The 19,434-nt window shown below is 33.7% G+C and overlaps 4 protein-coding genes across 6 annotated transcripts; 3 read left to right on the top strand and 1 right to left on the bottom strand.

Moving 5' to 3' along the window:
- Positions 5,515-6,902, top strand: LOC104737310. The gene has a single exon (XM_010457453.2). It carries the CDS (start codon positions 5,874-5,876, stop codon positions 6,369-6,371), a length of 498 nt encoding a protein of 165 aa, XP_010455755.1. The 5' UTR covers positions 5,515-5,873; the 3' UTR covers positions 6,372-6,902.
- LOC109124695 (autophagy-related protein 8b) lies at positions 10,126-11,796 on the top strand. 2 transcript variants are annotated; one of them, XM_010457452.2, is made up of 6 exons: positions 10,126-10,148; positions 10,461-10,515; positions 10,823-10,878; positions 10,962-11,014; positions 11,265-11,383; positions 11,485-11,796. In XM_010457452.2, the coding sequence occupies exons 2-6, from the start codon at positions 10,479-10,481 to the stop codon at positions 11,580-11,582; spliced, it is 363 nt and encodes a 120-aa protein (XP_010455754.1). In that variant the 5' UTR covers positions 10,126-10,148; positions 10,461-10,478; the 3' UTR covers positions 11,583-11,796. The 2 variants fall into 2 exon arrangements, with proteins under 2 accessions (XP_010455754.1, XP_010455753.1); XM_010457451.2 differs by lacking the exon at positions 10,126-10,148 and adding an exon at positions 10,167-10,343.
- On the top strand, positions 11,975-13,318 carry LOC104737307 (UPF0690 protein C1orf52 homolog). 2 transcript variants are annotated; one of them, XM_010457448.2, is made up of 3 exons: positions 11,975-12,075; positions 12,541-12,699; positions 12,791-13,318. In XM_010457448.2, exons 2-3 carry the CDS (start codon positions 12,555-12,557, stop codon positions 13,162-13,164), a joined length of 519 nt encoding a protein of 172 aa, XP_010455750.1. In that variant the 5' UTR covers positions 11,975-12,075; positions 12,541-12,554; the 3' UTR covers positions 13,165-13,318. The 2 variants fall into 2 exon arrangements, with proteins under 2 accessions (XP_010455750.1, XP_010455751.1); XM_010457449.2 differs by having other exon boundaries at positions 11,989-12,075; positions 12,545-12,699.
- LOC104737308 (5'-adenylylsulfate reductase 1, chloroplastic) lies at positions 13,332-15,299 on the bottom strand. Its single transcript, XM_010457450.2, has 3 exons — positions 15,161-15,299; positions 14,706-15,009; positions 13,332-14,618 (listed from the first exon to the last, which is right to left on the bottom strand). The coding sequence occupies exons 1-3, from the start codon at positions 15,243-15,245 to the stop codon at positions 13,592-13,594; spliced, it is 1,416 nt and encodes a 471-aa protein (XP_010455752.1). The 5' UTR covers positions 15,246-15,299; the 3' UTR covers positions 13,332-13,591.

Here is a 19,434-nt window from a genome sequence, read left to right as displayed (position 1 = left end):
AATTAAAAACTTAAACCGCTTATTTATAAACCTAAACCGATATATAATTTCATTTGAATTGTAAAATCTAAACACTAACCATCTCATTTGTAAATCCAAACCGACATATTCATTCTAATTGTAAAATCTAAACCCTAATCATCTCATTTGTAAACCCAAACCGACATATAATTTCATTCTAATTATAAAATCTAAAACCTAACAATCTCATTTGTAAACCCAAACCGACATATTATTTCGTTTTAATGGTAATATCTAAACCCTAACCACTTCATTTGTAAACCCAAACCGACATATAATTTCGTTTTAATTGTAAAATCTAAACCCTAATCATCTCATTTGTAAACCCAAACCGACATATAATTTTGTTTGAATTGTAAAATCTAAACTGCAATCACCTTAATTGTAAACCCAAACTGATACATCATTTTATTATATAATTGTAAAATCTAATCCAAAACCAATATTTAACTTTCCTTAAAAAAAATTATACAGAATTTGTTTTTTTAATCTGTTTTGTTTTTTAATTTAATTTTGATTTATTCTTTTAAATAATATAAAGTATAAAAGATTATAATTGGTCGAAAAGGAAAAAGTGAACAAAAAGGTTCACCCTAGGAGTGAACTTAAATATTTTCCTCCATTTTTAGGATTAACCAACCGCACAAAAAATGTCCTTTTGATTAATGTGGGAAAAGCCATTTACTAATCTAATTAATAGGAAAAACTTTTTTGTCAAAGCTTTAGATATAGTCGTTTATGTACAATTAGTAAATATAGTCAAGTCTCTAAAACTCGCCCCAAATCACCCCAAATCATTTTCTTCTTTTGATTGTTTGTGTGTTGTTGAATTGTATAATATGCAAAAACTATGGTCGAATTAAACTTTAAACCAAATTAGTTAAAATAGCAGCTTTTACTGTTATTTTAATTTATTATTCAACATAAGTTTGACATCACCACGTTAACAGTAATTGTTTAGTTCTGTCGTAAACATTAAAGATTATAGTAATTATAGTTCCTATCATTTCAAACAAATTGTTTGAAGATGTGAATCTTTTACGTTTCTTTTTAATATCTTCATCTCCAAACTTTGTCATATTTCTTAATTGAAAAAGCTATGTCAATTAATTATATAACTCATATATTGTTGTTGATCTGTTTTTATATCTCTAAACTCTAATTTTTCTTTTACCTTATTCATTTAGAACTATTTTCTTGTTAATATGATTTTTCCTACGTGCATAAAGTTTAAGGGCCTCTATTCAAATAAGTAGCTCGTAGTATAGAAGCTAGAGCATCACCAACGGTGAGACTTTTATTTTGAGGTTTTTAAAATTTTTAAGAATTTATTATGTATTTTTTTTTAAAATAAGAACTTGTAAAAGAATAATTAAAATTTTGCTCCTCCAATGGTGAAGCTCTTTTTGGGATTCTTAATTTTGAAAAAAAAAATTAATTCGATCTAGCCATCGTTTGGGTCCATAATTCAGCATCATCAATGGGAAGGAAGTGCATCATATATATCTGAGTATACTTAGTGTTGTCCTTGACAAAGATTTGAGTCAACATCGTCATAGTTGCAACACACACACCTGTTTCGTTTCACCGCCTCAAAAGAAACAACAAACCAATTGTTTAGTTAAGCTCCCATAAACAAAACAAAAATAAAAAAAAACAAAAACAGAACTCTGGTTTCAAAAGCAAAACATTCACACACACCACCTCTGTAATAGTAGAAAGAAATAAAAATCAGAATCGATACACATATAGGGTTGAGAAAGAGATACCTCTGACTTGTTTTTTGGCTCTCTCTCGTGGCCTTGTTGTTTTGGCTTTGAATTTGCTAGTGATAAGAATCAACACATTAGAAAAAGGAAAAAACAAGTAACTATGACCACAACCAAGCATTAGGAGGCATCGATCTCTTGACATAAACAAAATCAAGTATCTTACCATGTAATTCCTTGACAGCCTCTGCATACAACTAAACCGATCAGGAAACAATTCTAACTATCTTCAAAAGCCGTTACAAAAATAAAAGCGTCCAAAATTAGCAACCTGTAGGATTCTCGACATGTTTTGCTTCAGAGGAAAAGTGCACTTTGGTAATATAACTAATCATCTTCATGCTGTATCTAAAAGTGCACTAAAACACTAAAGACAGACCAGTGTAAATCGGAGGGAAATCCCTGTTAGGAGCTGCATTTGAAGCTAAAAGTGCGGAGTTGGTCAGTGAAGTAGTAGACTGATTTGCATAACAGAGCATTGAACAATCTGAAGGTAAGTACACAAACAAAGAAAAGCCCTTAGACCCATAAATTTCACAAAGGGTTTAAGCACATTCCTCTCAAGTTAGTCTCAACATATAAGTCACAGAACCTAAAAGCATATTGAATAAACTACTTAACAAATCCACTGATCCTAACTTTCTTCTATCAACGAGATGTAATCGGAGAAATCTGATCTAGGAGATACATAAAGCTATTCAAATTCCTCAGCAAGGCAGCTATAAAATCCCTAAACTACACTAGTACTCAATCCAATAGCTCCTTTAGATATCTTCTGAAATCAAACCCCAAATTTTGGGTCCCAAAACTAAACCAAAGACACAACGTAATTGCAGGAGATTCATAGTCATGGATATGTAAGTACCTTGCGCTGCTCAAAACTCCTCACGATCCGTTCGATAAATTCTGGATTAGGTTTCGACTCATCGATTAGCCGTACCACAGTCGATATGATGATGATAAAACATCCGATAGCCTCAGTTTTCGCTTTTCAGAGACTTTCGGGAGAGAGAAGAACGAAGAAAAAAAAACGAAATAATTTTTTTTTGATGTATTAAACCTTTTTCCAACCAGACGGTGACACGTTTCAATAAGAGACATCTCTTACTGATCCGAAATTAGAGCTGCCTCTTATTCTTTTCTCTATTTTTGATTTTTTTTTTTTAATCTATTTTTCACATAACAACCCCGCTAAATCTCCCCGTTGGAGAAGCTCTAAGTTCTCACTCATACAACAAAGTGCATGAACAAGTTCTAAATATAAAAAATAATTAAACTGATTGTCTTTCAATTTTGGGGGAATCGAGTTTTGTACTGGTATAAATAATGAATCTTTAAAGGATCTGCTGCAAAAATATCTATAATTTTGGGAATTTTGGGGCGTCTAACGAAAATATACCATACGTTCTAAATAAACCGCCAAACCCACAAGAGCATTGAGACAGCTGACAAATGGCTTGTCCAAAATAAATATGATTTTACCCCCACCAAATCCTTACAGCTAATAGTAATTTAGTTACATCAAACCTCTCGAAGTCGATTAGATATATAAACAAACTCTTCCATCAACACAATGTTTAAATTAAACAAATTTGTCGGATTAGAGACAACCAAACTAGTCAATGGACTTTTACATTAATGTCTTGTTATTTATTTTGGATAAACCGAGTTGGTAATAATAGGAGCATACACACAAGGTTCTTAGCTAATGCAGCAACGTAACGACACTTGTCATCGGATGCTTGTGGAATAACACAAGCACTCTACAAAATTTGCAATCATATTTTTTTAATGAGTTCGTTTTACTATTTGTGTGCCAGTATTCAAAATATAAATGAGACGTCTCGTTTGGTGTCTTAACAGAGAGTAAGATTATAGAAGTAGATACATGAGTATGTGTGCCTAATCTTTTTGCTCGTTTACCGGAGTAATTAAAAGAAGCTTTTGTGTTGGTGTGAGACAGTGAGAGTGAGAGGAGTTTTTTTCTTTTTAAAAGGATAAGAGTTTCTGAAACTAAAGTGTATGTGTACTGTGTAGGGTGATGTGTCCACATCATTCTCCACTCCTCCTCATCATCTAATTTAATCTCCATTTCAATTCAATCTTCTAAATAAACATCTACTACGGACACTTTTTTTTATATTGCATCTAAAGATTTAAATATATTATAGCTAGGTTCCATAACTTTTTTGGATTAACCAGAAAGTTCTGAATCGAAGTCTGTAATCTTCTTGGAATCGGGACCTGAGTAAGAATTAAAACGGTTCCCTTCTAACTTCTAAGGTGCCTTTGAACCCTAGCTAGAAGACAAAAGTTTCTCGATCCGTTTGAGTTTTGACGGGTTACTGACCGTAACTTAGTCGTTTATACACAATGAATAATTAAGTAGAGTGCAAGTCTCTAAGATTTGCCCCAAAATGTATATTCCTTGTGAATAGGTATTTCTGTAGCTGTGTGATTAATTAGAAAGAATTATACGCAAACGATGGTCCAATTAAACTTTAAACTTAATCAGTTAAAATTATGTAGAAGTTTTCTTTGTTATCTTAATTTATTACTCATTAGTATAGGTTTGACATTACTACGACATCTATATATAATTTTGTTACGTAAACAATATAGATTATAGTTCTTATAATTATTTCGTAATGATCACATCAAACAATTTGTTTCGACCTTTGTTATAATTGACGTGAGACCATTTTTTGTTTACATATTTATATCTTTCATCTCAAAAGCTTAGTCAAATACTCAAATCTCTTAATCAAAAAAAAACTTTGTAAAACTTAAGGGAGAAAACCAATTACATAACTCATACATATATTACTATTACCACTTTTTTAGTTTTCCAATCATCTAGAAGACTAGAACCACATAAACATCGTTTTTCGAAAACATTGGTGACCTGTTTGATATCTCTAAGCTCTAATTTGTCGTTACCTTATTTGTTCAGAAATATTTTGTTGTTAATATGTTTTTCGTACGTGCTCTTATTTTTGCTTACATGACTTTGTCTTGGTTGACAAAAAAATGGATAGAGACATTGCCTTGACATTTTTGTGATAGTTTAATGTATCTATCTATAATCTATGTATATATTTCATTATTTTTTTTTCTTAGAAGTTAGGACAATACATAAACTTAGATTCTTGTTGCAATGATGCTGCAGTATCACATTCTTATGTCAATTATTATATAACCCATTCGTATCTTAGACGTATCACATTTTTTATGTAACACGTATGAACCTATTATCACTAGTATCTTTTGTGGATCACGCTCTTGTAATAGTTTTCTGTTTGACATTAAAACGATGCACCTAATTATTGAATGGTACGTAAATTGAATGCAATATAAGAAGAAGTGATCTCTCTCTCTCTCTCTCTTTCTTTTTCACGTTTTGGATAAGAGATGGTAAGTAACTCTAATCAGGTAACGTCATTAAAGACGCTTTTGAGTTAAATTTAATTTCGTCCTCTTATTTTTGGGATATTCATCGTGAATTCTATTAAATTTTACCAAAAAAAGAAATTTAAAAAGTATATATAATTTGACATAAAAGCTAGTCTTTTCATATATAGTACAATGTTTTTGTCGTATTGTATGAATCAGACTCTGTCAATAATTTGGCAGGTCTCAGTAAGAAAATAGTACTAAAGGCTACTTACTCTTTTAAAGTTGTAGTAATGCAACTGTTGATTTTATTTAACTTTTTAGGAAGCATTCTTTGAGGTCTTTAAAGCACAAATTATTGCAGAGAAAATAAGAAGAGTACAAAAATTATTACACGTTTTGGAGTTTTCCGAAACCCTCTCTCTCGTTGAGTGGCTCTTGTAATCGATCTTTGAAGCTTCCTTCTCTATATATCAGACTTTTCTCTTTCTCTTTCATTTTGCCAAACAAAGAGAGATGGTTTAATGTTTATTTTGTGATTATCTCTTCTTTCACATTTTTATATATTTTCTCACTTAACTCAAAACCAACAACAACAACAAACACTTAAAAAAAGCAAAAATTAGTAGTAAAAGGATTTGTTTATTAACTCTACTTATTATCATCTGGTGCTTTGATCTTTCTCTCTCAATGGATTCAGGGGGTAGAAGAAGGGTACATAGTAGTAGAAGGGTTCCTTCAATGGGAGTAGAAGGGGATGAAGAGTTTCAAGAAGAAGATGTGTGGTCAGTTCTGAGAGAAGGAGAAACTTCAGGTCTTGAAATGAAAATACCCAAAAGTCATTTCTCTTCCTCATCTTCTTCTTCATCTTCACCGTGGAAGATTCATAGAAGCAAGGACGTCTCAGGGGTGAAACAGTCATCGGCACCTATGAATGTCCCTGATTGGTCCAAGGTTTATGGTGGTGACTCAAAGAGCAGCAGATGGAGTAGTCATTTGTGTTCTCATGGTGACGACGAAGATGATGATGGTTGCATGGTTCCTCCACATGAATGGGTTGCAAGAAAGCTAGCAAGAACACAGATCTCTTCTTTCTCTATGTGTGAAGGAGTTGGAAGAACACTTAAAGGAAGAGATCTAAGCAAAGTGAGAAACGCTGTCTTGTCAAAAACTGGTTTCTTGGAGTAAGTAGGTTTATAATATCTCATCATCATCATCATCCATGTGCATGGAGGAGCATGAATCCCATAACTCTTGTTTAACATTATCATCATCATGAAAAACTCAACTTTATGGTATCCACATCATCATCATTATCAATGTCATTGTCGTCATCATCATGTGGGGATCACTATACCAAGAGTCTTTTGTTTAATTTTTTTCCTTTATTATCGTTATTATTTATATTTCAATGTGTTATTTAGAGTAGATAAGTATCATAGTGATGATGATGATGACTTGTCAGCCCCATGCAGGGGTCCCGTTTTATTTTTCTTCTGTTGGTTTTTTTTTTTGGTTTCTATTTGAAGGTTCTTGTTTTTTTTGTATGATCTTTAATTAGAGAGCCTAGAGGCTTAGCCTTAAGTACCTTTAACTAGAACCTCTTTGAGTTCTTCACCATGTTTGGTTAAAGTTTTTGTCCTTTGCTATCGATGTTATATATGTAAACTATGTACCTCTTTTTGTTAACATTAGCTATATATGTCTATCATCTGATAATATCAATCGTAGAATGAGCACGTAGTTCCTTAGTAATTCATGCTTTTGACAAATCTACTAGCAAAAAGTCATTAACTATGTCCAATTTTCAACCATATCATCAATCGATCGATCTACATCATAATCCTTCATCGAAGGTATAACGAGATATGCCACATCTAATTATATTTATGCCTTTCCCCAACTACATGTACTTACAACAAGAGCAACGGAAATTGGTATTATCCAACATAAGAAATATGTTAATTACGAGAATAATACGAGTTAGAATTGTTTGTTTACAATTAGACTTAAATATGCCATTAGTTACCGGTCTTTACCTTCATATGTGGAACCGTGTGTTTGGTCTCATGGAAAGATATTTTCTATGGTTTATAAGTTACGAAGCATATATATAACGTCGTTAATAATATACTACATTGGAGAGTTACTGATATCATCAGCTCATATAGTTGGACAGCTTTCTTTATATTGCCATGATTTACACTCACAGTGACAAACCCGTTGCAATCTGGAATGGGTAGGATTGAAATATATAGACTCTTCTCTTCCACTTGACTTTGTTACAAGTCTAACCGTATCCATTATCCAACTTCTTCACACGTGTCTTGCATTCTTGCTTGAGCTAATTCATTCTTATACAATTCTTGTTTTGCAAATCGCAATAGACTCTTTATTTGCGTCTTATTAGACCATCAATACTGACAGTAACGCTCATCGTTACTCAAAATAATATATTTTAATTATTTTAATTAAATATTATTATATATTTAAATCATAAATGTGTAAAAAGAAAATTGACCAATCATACATTGGCTTATGTAAGAGGAACGATTCTTAAAATGCTTCCTAGAGAATCGCTTCTCACCTTTTTGTTTGCTTTTTGATTATTATTCTATTTTTAATTATGAGTATCTTTAAGAGTATCGATGACTAATGATGCTCTTAGTATCTAAGACTCTGAATGCATGGTAATATGTGTTTGATTTGATACCATATATTGTCGAGCTAAGCAGAAAATTAAATTTCATACTTTGAATTTTGGCCCAGTAATTTATTTCCACATAAATATAAAATATAAATCACTCAAAAGAAAACAAAGACGAAGAGAGGGCTAATTGGAGAAGAAATAACCTCGGATAAAAGGAAAACGACGGATAATATAATTGGTGATGCTGGAACAACTAAGTATTTGATAACCTAATTATATAATTTTAAGATTTTGTAAGTATATAAGTTTGAACTAAAATAGTTTATTAGCATCCAAGAGTTGTTAATCGGAGAAGATAAAACAAAAAAGAGAGTTGTGCAGCATCACCAAGTTTTCAAATACATCAATTTTTTTTTTAAAAAGAAAAATTATAACAATTTTGTAAATTATAATATGAACTAAAGTAGTTTTTTGTAATAATAAAATCGTCAAAACATTGTTATGTTCATATATCCTATGCATTTATTAGCTTTAGAAAGTCAAATATTGGAATTACAACGGCCTATAATAGGCACATCTCTACAAACATATATCTTGAAAATCCATACACATCAAGTTCTTTTCATTTGAAAAAAATTAAACTCAAGAGCTTCATCATTACCTGTTTGTAAAATGATACGGGAGAAAAAGAATTTTCTAAGCTGATATTTTTATCAATAAGATGAAACAAAAATAATTTGAGGTTAAATGCATATCCGTGGGCTTCTGAAAAGTATGACGTCCGTATCAAATGTAATAATTGCATCTATATCATCATCATTTAACAAAAAAAAAATGGTTAGGAATGCAAACTTAACGTAGGCCTCGTACATGGACTGCACTTCGTCTCTTTTTGAAGCAAATACTCATAATTGAATTTATTATTATTATTTTAAATGTTGTTTCCTATGACTGTTTGTATCAAAATGGTTGATTGTTTTTAGTGAATTAGTATCCTAAGATATAGTTAATAAATTTATTATGATTTGGTATATTGATTTTTCAATATAATAGTCTTATATGTTGAAACAAATGTATGTATTAATGAACCTCTTACAAATACATTCTATGATAATATTTTTTAGGTTTACGTAACATAAGACATATTGACAAGATAATATAAAAAAGAAAACAAATAAAAAAGACAAAATAATGTTAAGGAAAGGATTTGACAAAAAGTAAACACTAAATACTAGTATTGAGGATGGACATAAGCAATTAAGAATAATATGATGTTTATAATAATAGTTACAATTGTTATCCAAAAGACTAAACTAACACACACAAACAAAAATTTGGTTATAACATTATTTTTTCAATACAATCATTAACTAAAATTTGAAAAATCAAAGTTTATAACTAATATCATATTCCAAGGATGAAATAGCTAGGTCATTTGATATTTCTTGTGGTATACTCAAAGATAATATAAAATAATCAACTCAACAAATTTTTCTTTTTCTAAATAGGCTTTTAACAGTCAAATTTTTCATGACATAACCAGTTCTTGAAATTGGTACTGAAGATGAAACTGTATAAAGTTTGATGAAAGCTAATGGAAACTAGCTTATATATATATATATATATATATATTTAATATGGTAGTTCAAAGTTCAAACCATTTAATGGATATCTATATTTTTGTTTTTTACGACCAAAATAGAATTCTATACATGAGAATCAAGTAAAATTTGAAAAATCAAAGTTTATAACTAATATCATATTGGAAGGATGAAATAGCTAAATCATTTGATATTTCTTGTGGTATACTCAAAGATAATATAAGATAATCAACTCAACATGATTATTAATTTATAATATTATTGGAAGTATATTTTAAATGGAGATTTCAGAAAAATTATTATCTTATCGAATTTTGTTATTTTTTACAATGGCCCGATTTGGAACTGACAAAATTTATTAATTTATAGTGTTTATTGATTTATAGAGTATTAATTTATAGAGGTTTTACTGTAGTTTGATATTTGATTTGAATTTACATAAATGAAACTAAAAAATTATACCCTTAAAATTTTCCAATAAGTAGAATAGTAGATGCTATAACCAATGTTTTTTTCTCTACTTTTTTTACCATACCAAATTACAATTCTAATAGTATATAATTATAAATTAAAAAATGGACCTAAACCAAAAGCCTCAATACTGTTTCCGTATCCGCACTCTCACGAGATAATTAGATAATTTTCTTTATTGAATAAAAAAAAAAAAAAAAAGTAAAACAAACCCAAATTCTATTAAGTTTGGGTGCCGTGCAGGTAACACTCAATAAACCCTAAATCCATCCTCTGATTCCTTTATATATATATACTCTCTCCTTATTTCTTTTTTTTTTTTGTGATCCTCTTCCTTATTCATCACAATCCAAAACCCAATTTTGTTTTCCTGATCATTCGCGAACCCTAATAATCTTTCTCTCCGATCATCATTCATCGATATTTTTCTTCTTTTAGGTTTGTTTTTGATTTCGCCTCTCCTCTTTTTTCAATTTCGAGTTTCTGCGTTCTGGGTTTTATCCCCGATTTGGCCTAACAGATAAAAGTTTTGATCTTTTTTCTTAATCATCGCAGATACTAATCGAATCCGTCATGGCTAAGAACTCGTTCAAGCTTTCTAATCCTCTGGGTTAGTTTCTTCTCTTTACTGATTGATCCATATTACTTTTAAGGGTTTTATGAATTGTGATAGTTTTGTGATTCTAATCTTGTTGATGGAACTCGATATTACTAGTCTGATTAAGAGTTAGTTTGCTTTGATTTAACTGCTCTGATTCGATCTTTTGATATTGGTTTCTCTGTTTGCTTTTGATAGACCTAATTGATTGTTGAATCTATGAAGATTTGGTACTTGAATTATATTTCATTGTCGATGTGTTTGTATGATGGATCTATTAGCTGTGAATGAATCTTTATGGTTTTGTTTTGATTTTCAGAGATGAGAATGGCTGAATCCACTCGTATCAGAGCGAAATACCCAGACAGAGTTCCGGTATGTTTTCTAAACTTTGTCCATTACTGAAACAAAGTTTTGTAGTTTTAGTGGTATTTGTTCTAATCAGAAATCGAATGCAGGCGATTGTGGAGAAAGCTGGACAGAGTGATGTTCCTGACATTGACAAGAAGAAGTGAGTATATGATACATCATCTCTCTTTATCTCTCTTGTTGGATCATAATGTAATCGTTGTTTTTGTTCAGTAGCTGATTTGTTTGACATTGCCAAGGGTATTTTGTTGTGTTGGTATCATAGGGTTAGAGTCTTGCTTAGGTTGTAAACTTGAAAAACTGTTACTTTAATTGCTTTGATCGGTTATTAGCTTACTTAATGTTTACATCTGAACTCATGTTTATCTGATCTTGTTTCTTCTGCCCTTCAGGTATCTTGTACCAGCTGATCTAACCGTTGGCCAGTTTGTGTACGTTGTGAGGAAAAGAATCAAACTTGGAGCTGAAAAAGCAATCTTTGTCTTTGTCAAGGACACATTACCCCCAACCGGTAAAGTAAACCCTTCCTTTTATGAACCTTGTGTGTGTGAATCTTCGACTTCCAAGATGTACATGTTTTTTAATTTGGTTTCTCTCTTCTATTTTGAACAGCGGCATTGATGTCTGCAATCTATGAAGAACACAAGGACGAAGATGGATTTCTCTACATGACATACAGTGGAGAGAACACGTTTGGATCGGCCTGTTGATTGATCGATCATCTTGATGATGATTTGTACATTCGTTTACCCTCCTTTAGCTTTTGCTCTGGTTCCTCGACCTTAATAATGTGTTTTTACTTTCTGGGTTTTATCTTTTGAGCTCCCTCTCTCTCTCTTCTGCTATTGAATGATTTGAAACCAGTTTCGTTCTGTTTTTGTAGTTTGACTTGACATTAACTCACATCTCTCTTTTTACTTTGTTTTTGTTTCCTCTGCTCATGGCTATAGCCTATAGTTTATATGACATGAAAACAAAACCTCTAATAGTAAATAATTTCAAGATAACCAAATCGTCGAGTCTTGTGTTAAATTTGACTAAACCGGGAAAAGAAGTCGTAAAATTCACCAAACCGAAAGAAAACCAAAGCTAAGGGAGATAATAGTTAAATAATAGGATTTAATTCTCTTCGTATTATTATTCCTTTGCGACTGTTGCAGTCCCCGCCGCGAATTGAGCCTCTGGCGTCGTCGACTACCCAAGGCAAGTATGATCTACCTAATCTAATTTTAGGGTTTTGTTTTAGTGGGTTTCTCAATTAGGTGAGAAAGATTCGTGCTTGATTTGTAATTTAATCATTTTTACCTAATCCCCTGTTTTCGAATTTGCTAAACGAACTTGATTTGTATTTCTGGGAAATGACTTCAGTAAATCGTAGAAGAAAACTAAGCACCGAGAGAATATTATATGCGGATTTACAAAGCTAAAGTCTCAGTCTTTTGCCTAATTTGTGAATCCTCCTCCCTCTTGTTGATGCTAGGAAGTTTAACAAAGTTCATTTGCTTTCTGAAATTTATGAACTTTACAAACTCTTCTTATATGCTGATTTTACAAGCTAAATTCTCAGTCTTTGGACTGTTTGTGGATCATCTTGTTTTTGTTACTTTATGAAATTTATGAGCTTTTTTGGGTTTTGTAAATTGGACTAAGTTGGAGATTCAATTCTAGTCAGAGTTCTTATCATGAAGAAATGTATGATGCGATGGGATAATGATGATGATGATGAGGAAGATGACTCATCCGAGGAATCATCGTCGTCTTCTGACTCAAACCCGGATAACTCAGAGACTGGGAAGAAGAAGAAGAGAAAGAGCAAGAAGCCCATAGGTAGGACGAAAGTTTCATTGTTCTTGGTGTGTATTAACATTTTTTGAGATCTCTCTCTCATGGAACTTTGTTTTTTTTTTAACTGTTGCAGCGAGGTTTGCAAAGAAAGATAAGAAAGCTTTCGACTATGAATCTCTGCAACAGCATGGTTACAAAGCCGTTGGTCTTCCAGATATACGTGCTCCTGTGGAGAAACAGGATTGGTCATGGGATACTGGAAAGGATAAACAAAGAGTAGAGGAAGTGAAAGAGAGTTATCAAGAACGAGAAGCTACCAGAGCTGCTGTTACAGGTGGCGAGACGATTGAGAATGCGCAGTTGCGTAGTGATAGGAAGAATCTATCTTTCTCACAGAAGGAGAAGAAGAAGAGAGATTTAGGACAAGCGAGTAGAGGGAAGAATTACGTTGAAGAAGAGAAGAGGCAGTTGAGAGAGAGTGGTGTTTACTCTGGTTTTGATTCCTAAAAAAGATGATCTCTACTTTAAGGTAAAATCTATGTATTTGCTATGAATGCGATGGAACAAAGAGCTTGATTTCACTTAGCATTGTTCTGTTTCCTGTCAATGTATGTTAGATTTATTTACTTCGCTTTTGAATCCTAAGTTCTCTGTTGTAAGATATGTTTGATTGCAAAGAAGAACCCGGGAGCTTGATTTTATTACACTAATAAACACGCATTTACATGGAAAAATCAAACACTATTGCAGCTTTACAATCTTACAAAACTGCAATAACTGAAGCTTTTGTAGCAAAGCTGATCTATGACGACTCTCTGATCCAAAGCTTATGATTTGATTCTCCAAACACCAACTTTATCTGTTCTAGCAATCTGGAACGAGATGAAGTTATTACTTATTACTGATGGCATTGTCGACTGGTTATGTTGTTTATTTATCGGACAAGATTCAAAAACGAAGTCAAAGAATCTACATCTCTCTTCTCAGACGGATACTTGATAGGTCTTGAAGAGTTCTTGGGGAAGACAAGTATCGTCGGGAAGCTACCGAGCTGCAATTCTTGCTTAGCAAACTCCTTCTGGTCACCATCCGCTCTGAATTTAGCTACCTTAATCCCGCTTCCAGCCAACTTATCCGCCAGTTCATCATACGATGCTTCCATGGCTTGACAAAAGGGGCACCACGGAGCATACAGCACAACGATCCAAGGCTCTTTACGGTTCTCCAACTTCATCAAATTCTCCACGCCTTGCCTGCTCAAAGTCACAAGATTCTCACTCTTAAAGATATCTGCAACAGCAGCTTTCGATTCCCCATTTATTACTTTAGCATCAGCTGCGTTTTCCTTGACGTTCCCTTTGTGAAGTCCACATTCTTTAGCTTTAGCATCTTCCCACCACCATCTCCCTTCTCTCTCGTGCTGTCCCGGTAAAACCGCTTTCGTGCAAGGCTCACATCCAATGGAAATATACCCTGCCGCGTGCAATGTGTTAACTGGAACATCCATAGTCCTCAAGAAACTCCAAACATCGTTCCCTTCAACATTCGCAACAGGATTCCACTTCACCAAACTACCAGCTCCACCATCCAAACCTTCAAAAACCGGATCAACCTGAACAACTGGTATCTCAGACCTAGTTCCAGGCGATTGATCTTTCCTCTGACCAGTAATCCAAGCCTTTAAACCCTTGAGAGCACGCCTCAATGGTCTAACTTTCCTCACACGGCAACACTCCTGATGACCATCTTCATAGAAAGAGAACAATCCCTTGCTCCTAACCAAACCTTGAGCCTCAACAGAATCAGGAAACATATACTCAATTCTAATCCCATAGTGTTTCTCCACCTCATCAAAAAACCGATACGTCTCAGGATTCAATCTCCCTGTATCCAAACTAAACACTCTAAATGGTCTCCCAGTCAAATGAGCATACTCAATCAGAGCAACATCTTCAGCACCACTGCATAACACAAACAACAAAATCAGCCATCTTTTTCAAAAATTTAAACAAACTGACTCATAACTCATGATTGATTCATCTTCATACCTAAATGCAATAGCGATATCGTTCCCGAACTTCTCAAGAGCTTTATCCATAATCTCAAGAGGTGAAGCATTCTCAAGCTTCTTTGCAAGCTCTTCAAAATCCTCAACCTCTGCTACTTCAACAGCTTCTTCCTCTGCAGCAATCTCTGCTACCATTGTCGTTGCTGCAAGAGGAATCATAGAGTCCTTTGTCTTTGGCTCTGCGTTTAAAGGTTTAACAGATGATGATCGCTTCCCAGATAGATTCAAAGACACCTGAGTTACATGAACACGATCCGATAACCTCAACGAACCTATTTGCGGCACTGCAAGAAACCAAAAAAAAAACGAAACTTTTTAGCAATTCATATCTAAATTAACCAAATTTGATACGTAATAATCAAAATCCACATTGACCCATCAATCCAATTTGGGAAAATATTGTGATTTCACAGAAATTGGAACTTAATATTATACCTTTAGGCTCAGATGAAACGCCGGAACGTGAGAAACCAGAGTTTATGATCCTTGAAGAAGAAGAAACATGAACAGCCATCGCCATGTTTTACAGAAGAAAATTTCGATTTTTATTTCCTTTTGTTTTGTTTATTCTTTCGTAGTTTCGTTTCAAGATGCTTTTGAGGAGAAGCGTTGGGGTTAAATAACAAAAAATTCAGGTGAAACCAGATTCATTGAACCTAGACGCATTTCTTTTGTTATTGGAAAGTGCGAATTTAGTCTGGTCCAATTGGATGACGTGGCAGCCATTAAGTGGATGAAGTTATTTTTAAAATCTTCGCTCTTATTCGCTCCTCACTTGGGCCGCCTGCAGGGTCCATAGAAATCGCGGTAAAGTCAAATTTGGCAGAACCAATCAAATTATTGTTATTTTATTATTTTTTTACATGGTGGAAATAAAATTAAATAATACTAAATAAAAATAAAATTATAATTAAATGAGACTATATTTTTTATAATGAATTACCAATAAATCATGTATAATATAATCTCTCTTTGTTAAAAAAAAGTAATATGAATATACTTATGTATATAGATATATATCTTCTCCTTTTTCTGTAAAAGTTTTTATTAAAATATATATATATTGTTGCTACTTTTCATATCTTAACTTTTATTGGTAGAGTTAAAACACATAAGCTTACCAAGTTATAAGATTAGGTGATTCACCAACCTAAACATTATAATGCATGTGGCAATATGAGAAGTAACACATGTTCGTCAATATGGATTGGTTTAACGGTGATAGTTATGCTTAAATTAGTGGAAGATCAAATTTAAACATTAACAAGGATCATCTAGAAGTAGATTATCAATATTTTTTCCAACTTCCTTTTAGGATCATTACCATAGCTCTTGTTATTTTGAGATCTTCCATAGCTCGTTTCTATTTCTAGATCCTTTAAATAGAATATTACTACTCTATGCTTTGGGCTTTAAAACAATTTCAAAATCATTGATCCATCCAGTAACTAATTTTAGAGTGCTAATGGGCCAATTTAAGCATTAAGCTGTCAAAAAGGTTGCTGAACTATGTCCATATCCTTGGGTTATATAAGCTATATGAATTTAAAACCCACTAAATGTTGACTAATCATAAAATTCTGCAGCTTCCGTTATACTACTCATTTATTACTATGGACTAATTAATATTTATGCAGTTTGAGTAGAATACACTTTATCAAAAAGAACGAAAAGAACGAAAAGAAGAAGAAGAAGAATGTTAGGGCTGACATCTTCTTATATATGTCAATCCGATTAGCGAGTTCGTGCACATGAGTTCAATTTATATGCAAAGAAGCTAATTACAAGTTGGTTAATTAGGGTAAACCAAAACAGTGAACCATGAAATTACTCTCAGTCTAATCAATTTCACCACCTTTTCATTGGACCGGCTTCCATATCGACATTTTAAGCTTCAATCTTGACTGATTTCCATCACCGAAGCAATTAGAGAAAAATTTATACATGATCGTTTTTCTTTTTTGGCCTACGAGTTATCACTAAAACGATTTAGAAATATTATTTTTTCATATCGACAAGTTTAGAGGAACCTCGTATGGTAGTAATTTTTTTATAATTGTCATTTACTCATTAATTAGAGCGAGCATATGCATAGACTATTGCACTAATTATTAATCACGTTTTTTTTTTAAATTGGAAAATATATAATTTTTTCTTTTTGAATGCAATGTTAAATTATATTCAAAAGAGAGCTTTGGTACAACTAGTGCATTAGTTTTTTATGTGTTCGAAAGAGTATACAAAATCAAATTCTAGAACCTAGCCATATGAGCAACCCATCGTCGTAACGCCGATCCCCCATGAGACCTATCGCAAGAAGTTGATCTCTGATCTGCCTGTCAATTCGGTGAATAAGACGAGAGGCAGGGTTTGGTGGCTCGCCATGCTTCCTCCCATTCCTCTCATGCCATAGAGTATACACCGTCACCTGTAGAACAGAACGAGCTAGGTAGGAAATCTTTCGATCGTGCCAGTTGCTACAAGCTGCAACAACCACCGAATTCCCACTTGTGGAGAAACGGGTTTTGTATATATTCTTTGCAGTAGCTTGCCACACCTCCGAGCTGAAGTGACAAGAGAAAAACAAGTGGTCGTGAGATTCCATGGTATTGTGGCAGAAGACACAGTTCCCCAGATCTGCCCGGGACAATTGCACAATTCGATCTCCAGTTGAGAGTCTATTGCGGACAGCCAACCAAGTGCAGAAAGATTGTTTTGGTGTGGAGTGGGTAAACGCATTTGTGCCAGCTTACCTCTACAGCCGTAGTGCTAATTTGCTGCCAAGTTTCTTTGGAGGAGAATGATGGGTGAAACTTATCGTTTTCTCCTCTCCAGAGGACAACATCCTCACTGGAGTTGTTATGGTCACGTGCTGAATCAAGTTCAGCTTCTATCTGAGTCAGAGTTTGGAGGCGATGTCGACGTCGACGCCGTGAGCCCCACGCATCTGCCACCGTCATATGAATACTTATCCCCATCTCAATAATACCTCATTCCCCTGCAACATCCACCAAACAACCCATGGTCGACCAATTATCAAACCAAAAAGAACTCCGGAGACCATTATTGACCTATGTTTTACACAGATTTGCTGCAACTTGCCGAAGCTTGAGTAACTTCCTCCACATCCAGGATCCAGCAGTGGTGGACTGCGGAAGAGACCAAAAGTTTAGGCGTTTGAGGAGAGTGGTTGTTGTCCAATTGACCCACAAAGACTCTCCCCCTGACACAATACGCCAAATTAACTTCAAACAGCCAACATCATTCATTTCTTTCAGCGACCGTAGTCCCAGCCCACCTTCGTTTTTTGGTTTGCATACGTCATCCCAAGCAACTTTGGCCTTATGATGATTTAGGTCCGGACCTGGCCACAAAAAGGCTGCACACAACGTATCCACCTCCTGAATATATTTCCGCGGTAAGCGAAATGCAGACAACCAAAAGTTACAAATACTCCATAACACTGATTGTACCAAATTCAATCTTCGTGCAAAAGACAGAAAACGAGCTGTCCAAAAACCAATTTTCTGCTTTATCTGCTCAATAAAGGGTGAATAATCAGAAGGAGTGAGACGTTTAGTAACCAATGGTAAACCTAAATATCTCACTGGGAGGTGGCCTACCTCAAAACTGAAACTGTGCTGGATTGATTTGTTATTATGAAAATATATAATATCGATATATACATTGAATCATTTTGCCTCAAGAAATAAAAATGAAACCAATAACACACAAAAGATTAAAGAAACTTCAATCAAACTTAATGCAAAATATCTCTACTTCAATCGACCTTAATGCAAAACTTCAATCGACCTTAACCTAGTAGAAACTTCAATTAATTAAAGTTTTGGGATAGACGTCCTATTTCCCTCTCCCCCCGAGAACAGAGATAACCGGACGCATATAGACATAGCCCGACTAAATTCTCTAACCACCGCCGGGACATCAGTTTTAATGACGAGCTGAGCAAATTCGTGTACCCAAGATTCGTACCTCGCCTTCTTCGACTTAAGATTTTCTTTGACATAACTTTGATCTCGAAGATTTGGTTGTAGATTGGGAAGAAGATGACTGTGATCGATCTTCTAACAGGAGTTGACTCCATTTGGGATATGTGGGGTTGTCTCGATTCAGGTTTAATCAAAGCTCTAGAAGATCCAATTATGAAGCAGACAAAGCGAAGATGAGGAATAAGAAAAAGAGAGAACCACTACAAAATTAATCTATAGCCACTGTCATCGGAGCCGACATCACCAGTCACCAACAATGGAAGAGAGAAATCCAAAGAAAGAAGGGAGGAAGAAGACCATCGTGAAGGGAGGAAGAAGAAGCCACCGTGTTCCATTTTTTTTTTTAATTATTCAATCTATTAATTAATTATTAATTTAATTTTTATGAGTTTATATGAGGTTTAATCCGGTTTGATGTTTTTGTTAGTTGGTTGGAAAAATTATAAACAAACAATAAACTGTATAAACCCATATTAACGGGGAAATAGATGTGACCTTTGAAATCGAGGGAGAAATAGCAATAGGTTGAAATTCTGAGTAGATCTAGTACGGTGCCATAGTTCTTGAGGGGAAATGAGTCGTGTATGCTTAAAATTGCTACTAGATTATACAGGATACCACGTACGTACAAAATATCTCTACTAGCAGTATGTATATATACTAGTAGCAAGCTAGCACTTTATAGTTTATATTAAAGTC

The sequence above is a fragment of the Camelina sativa genome, chromosome 13 (assembly GCF_000633955.1).
Source record: "Camelina sativa cultivar DH55 chromosome 13, Cs, whole genome shotgun sequence".
Classification (NCBI taxonomy): domain Eukaryota; kingdom Viridiplantae; phylum Streptophyta; class Magnoliopsida; order Brassicales; family Brassicaceae; genus Camelina; species Camelina sativa.
Note: the sequence above shows the minus strand (reverse complement) of the source record. Positions and strands in the feature narration are given on the sequence as shown.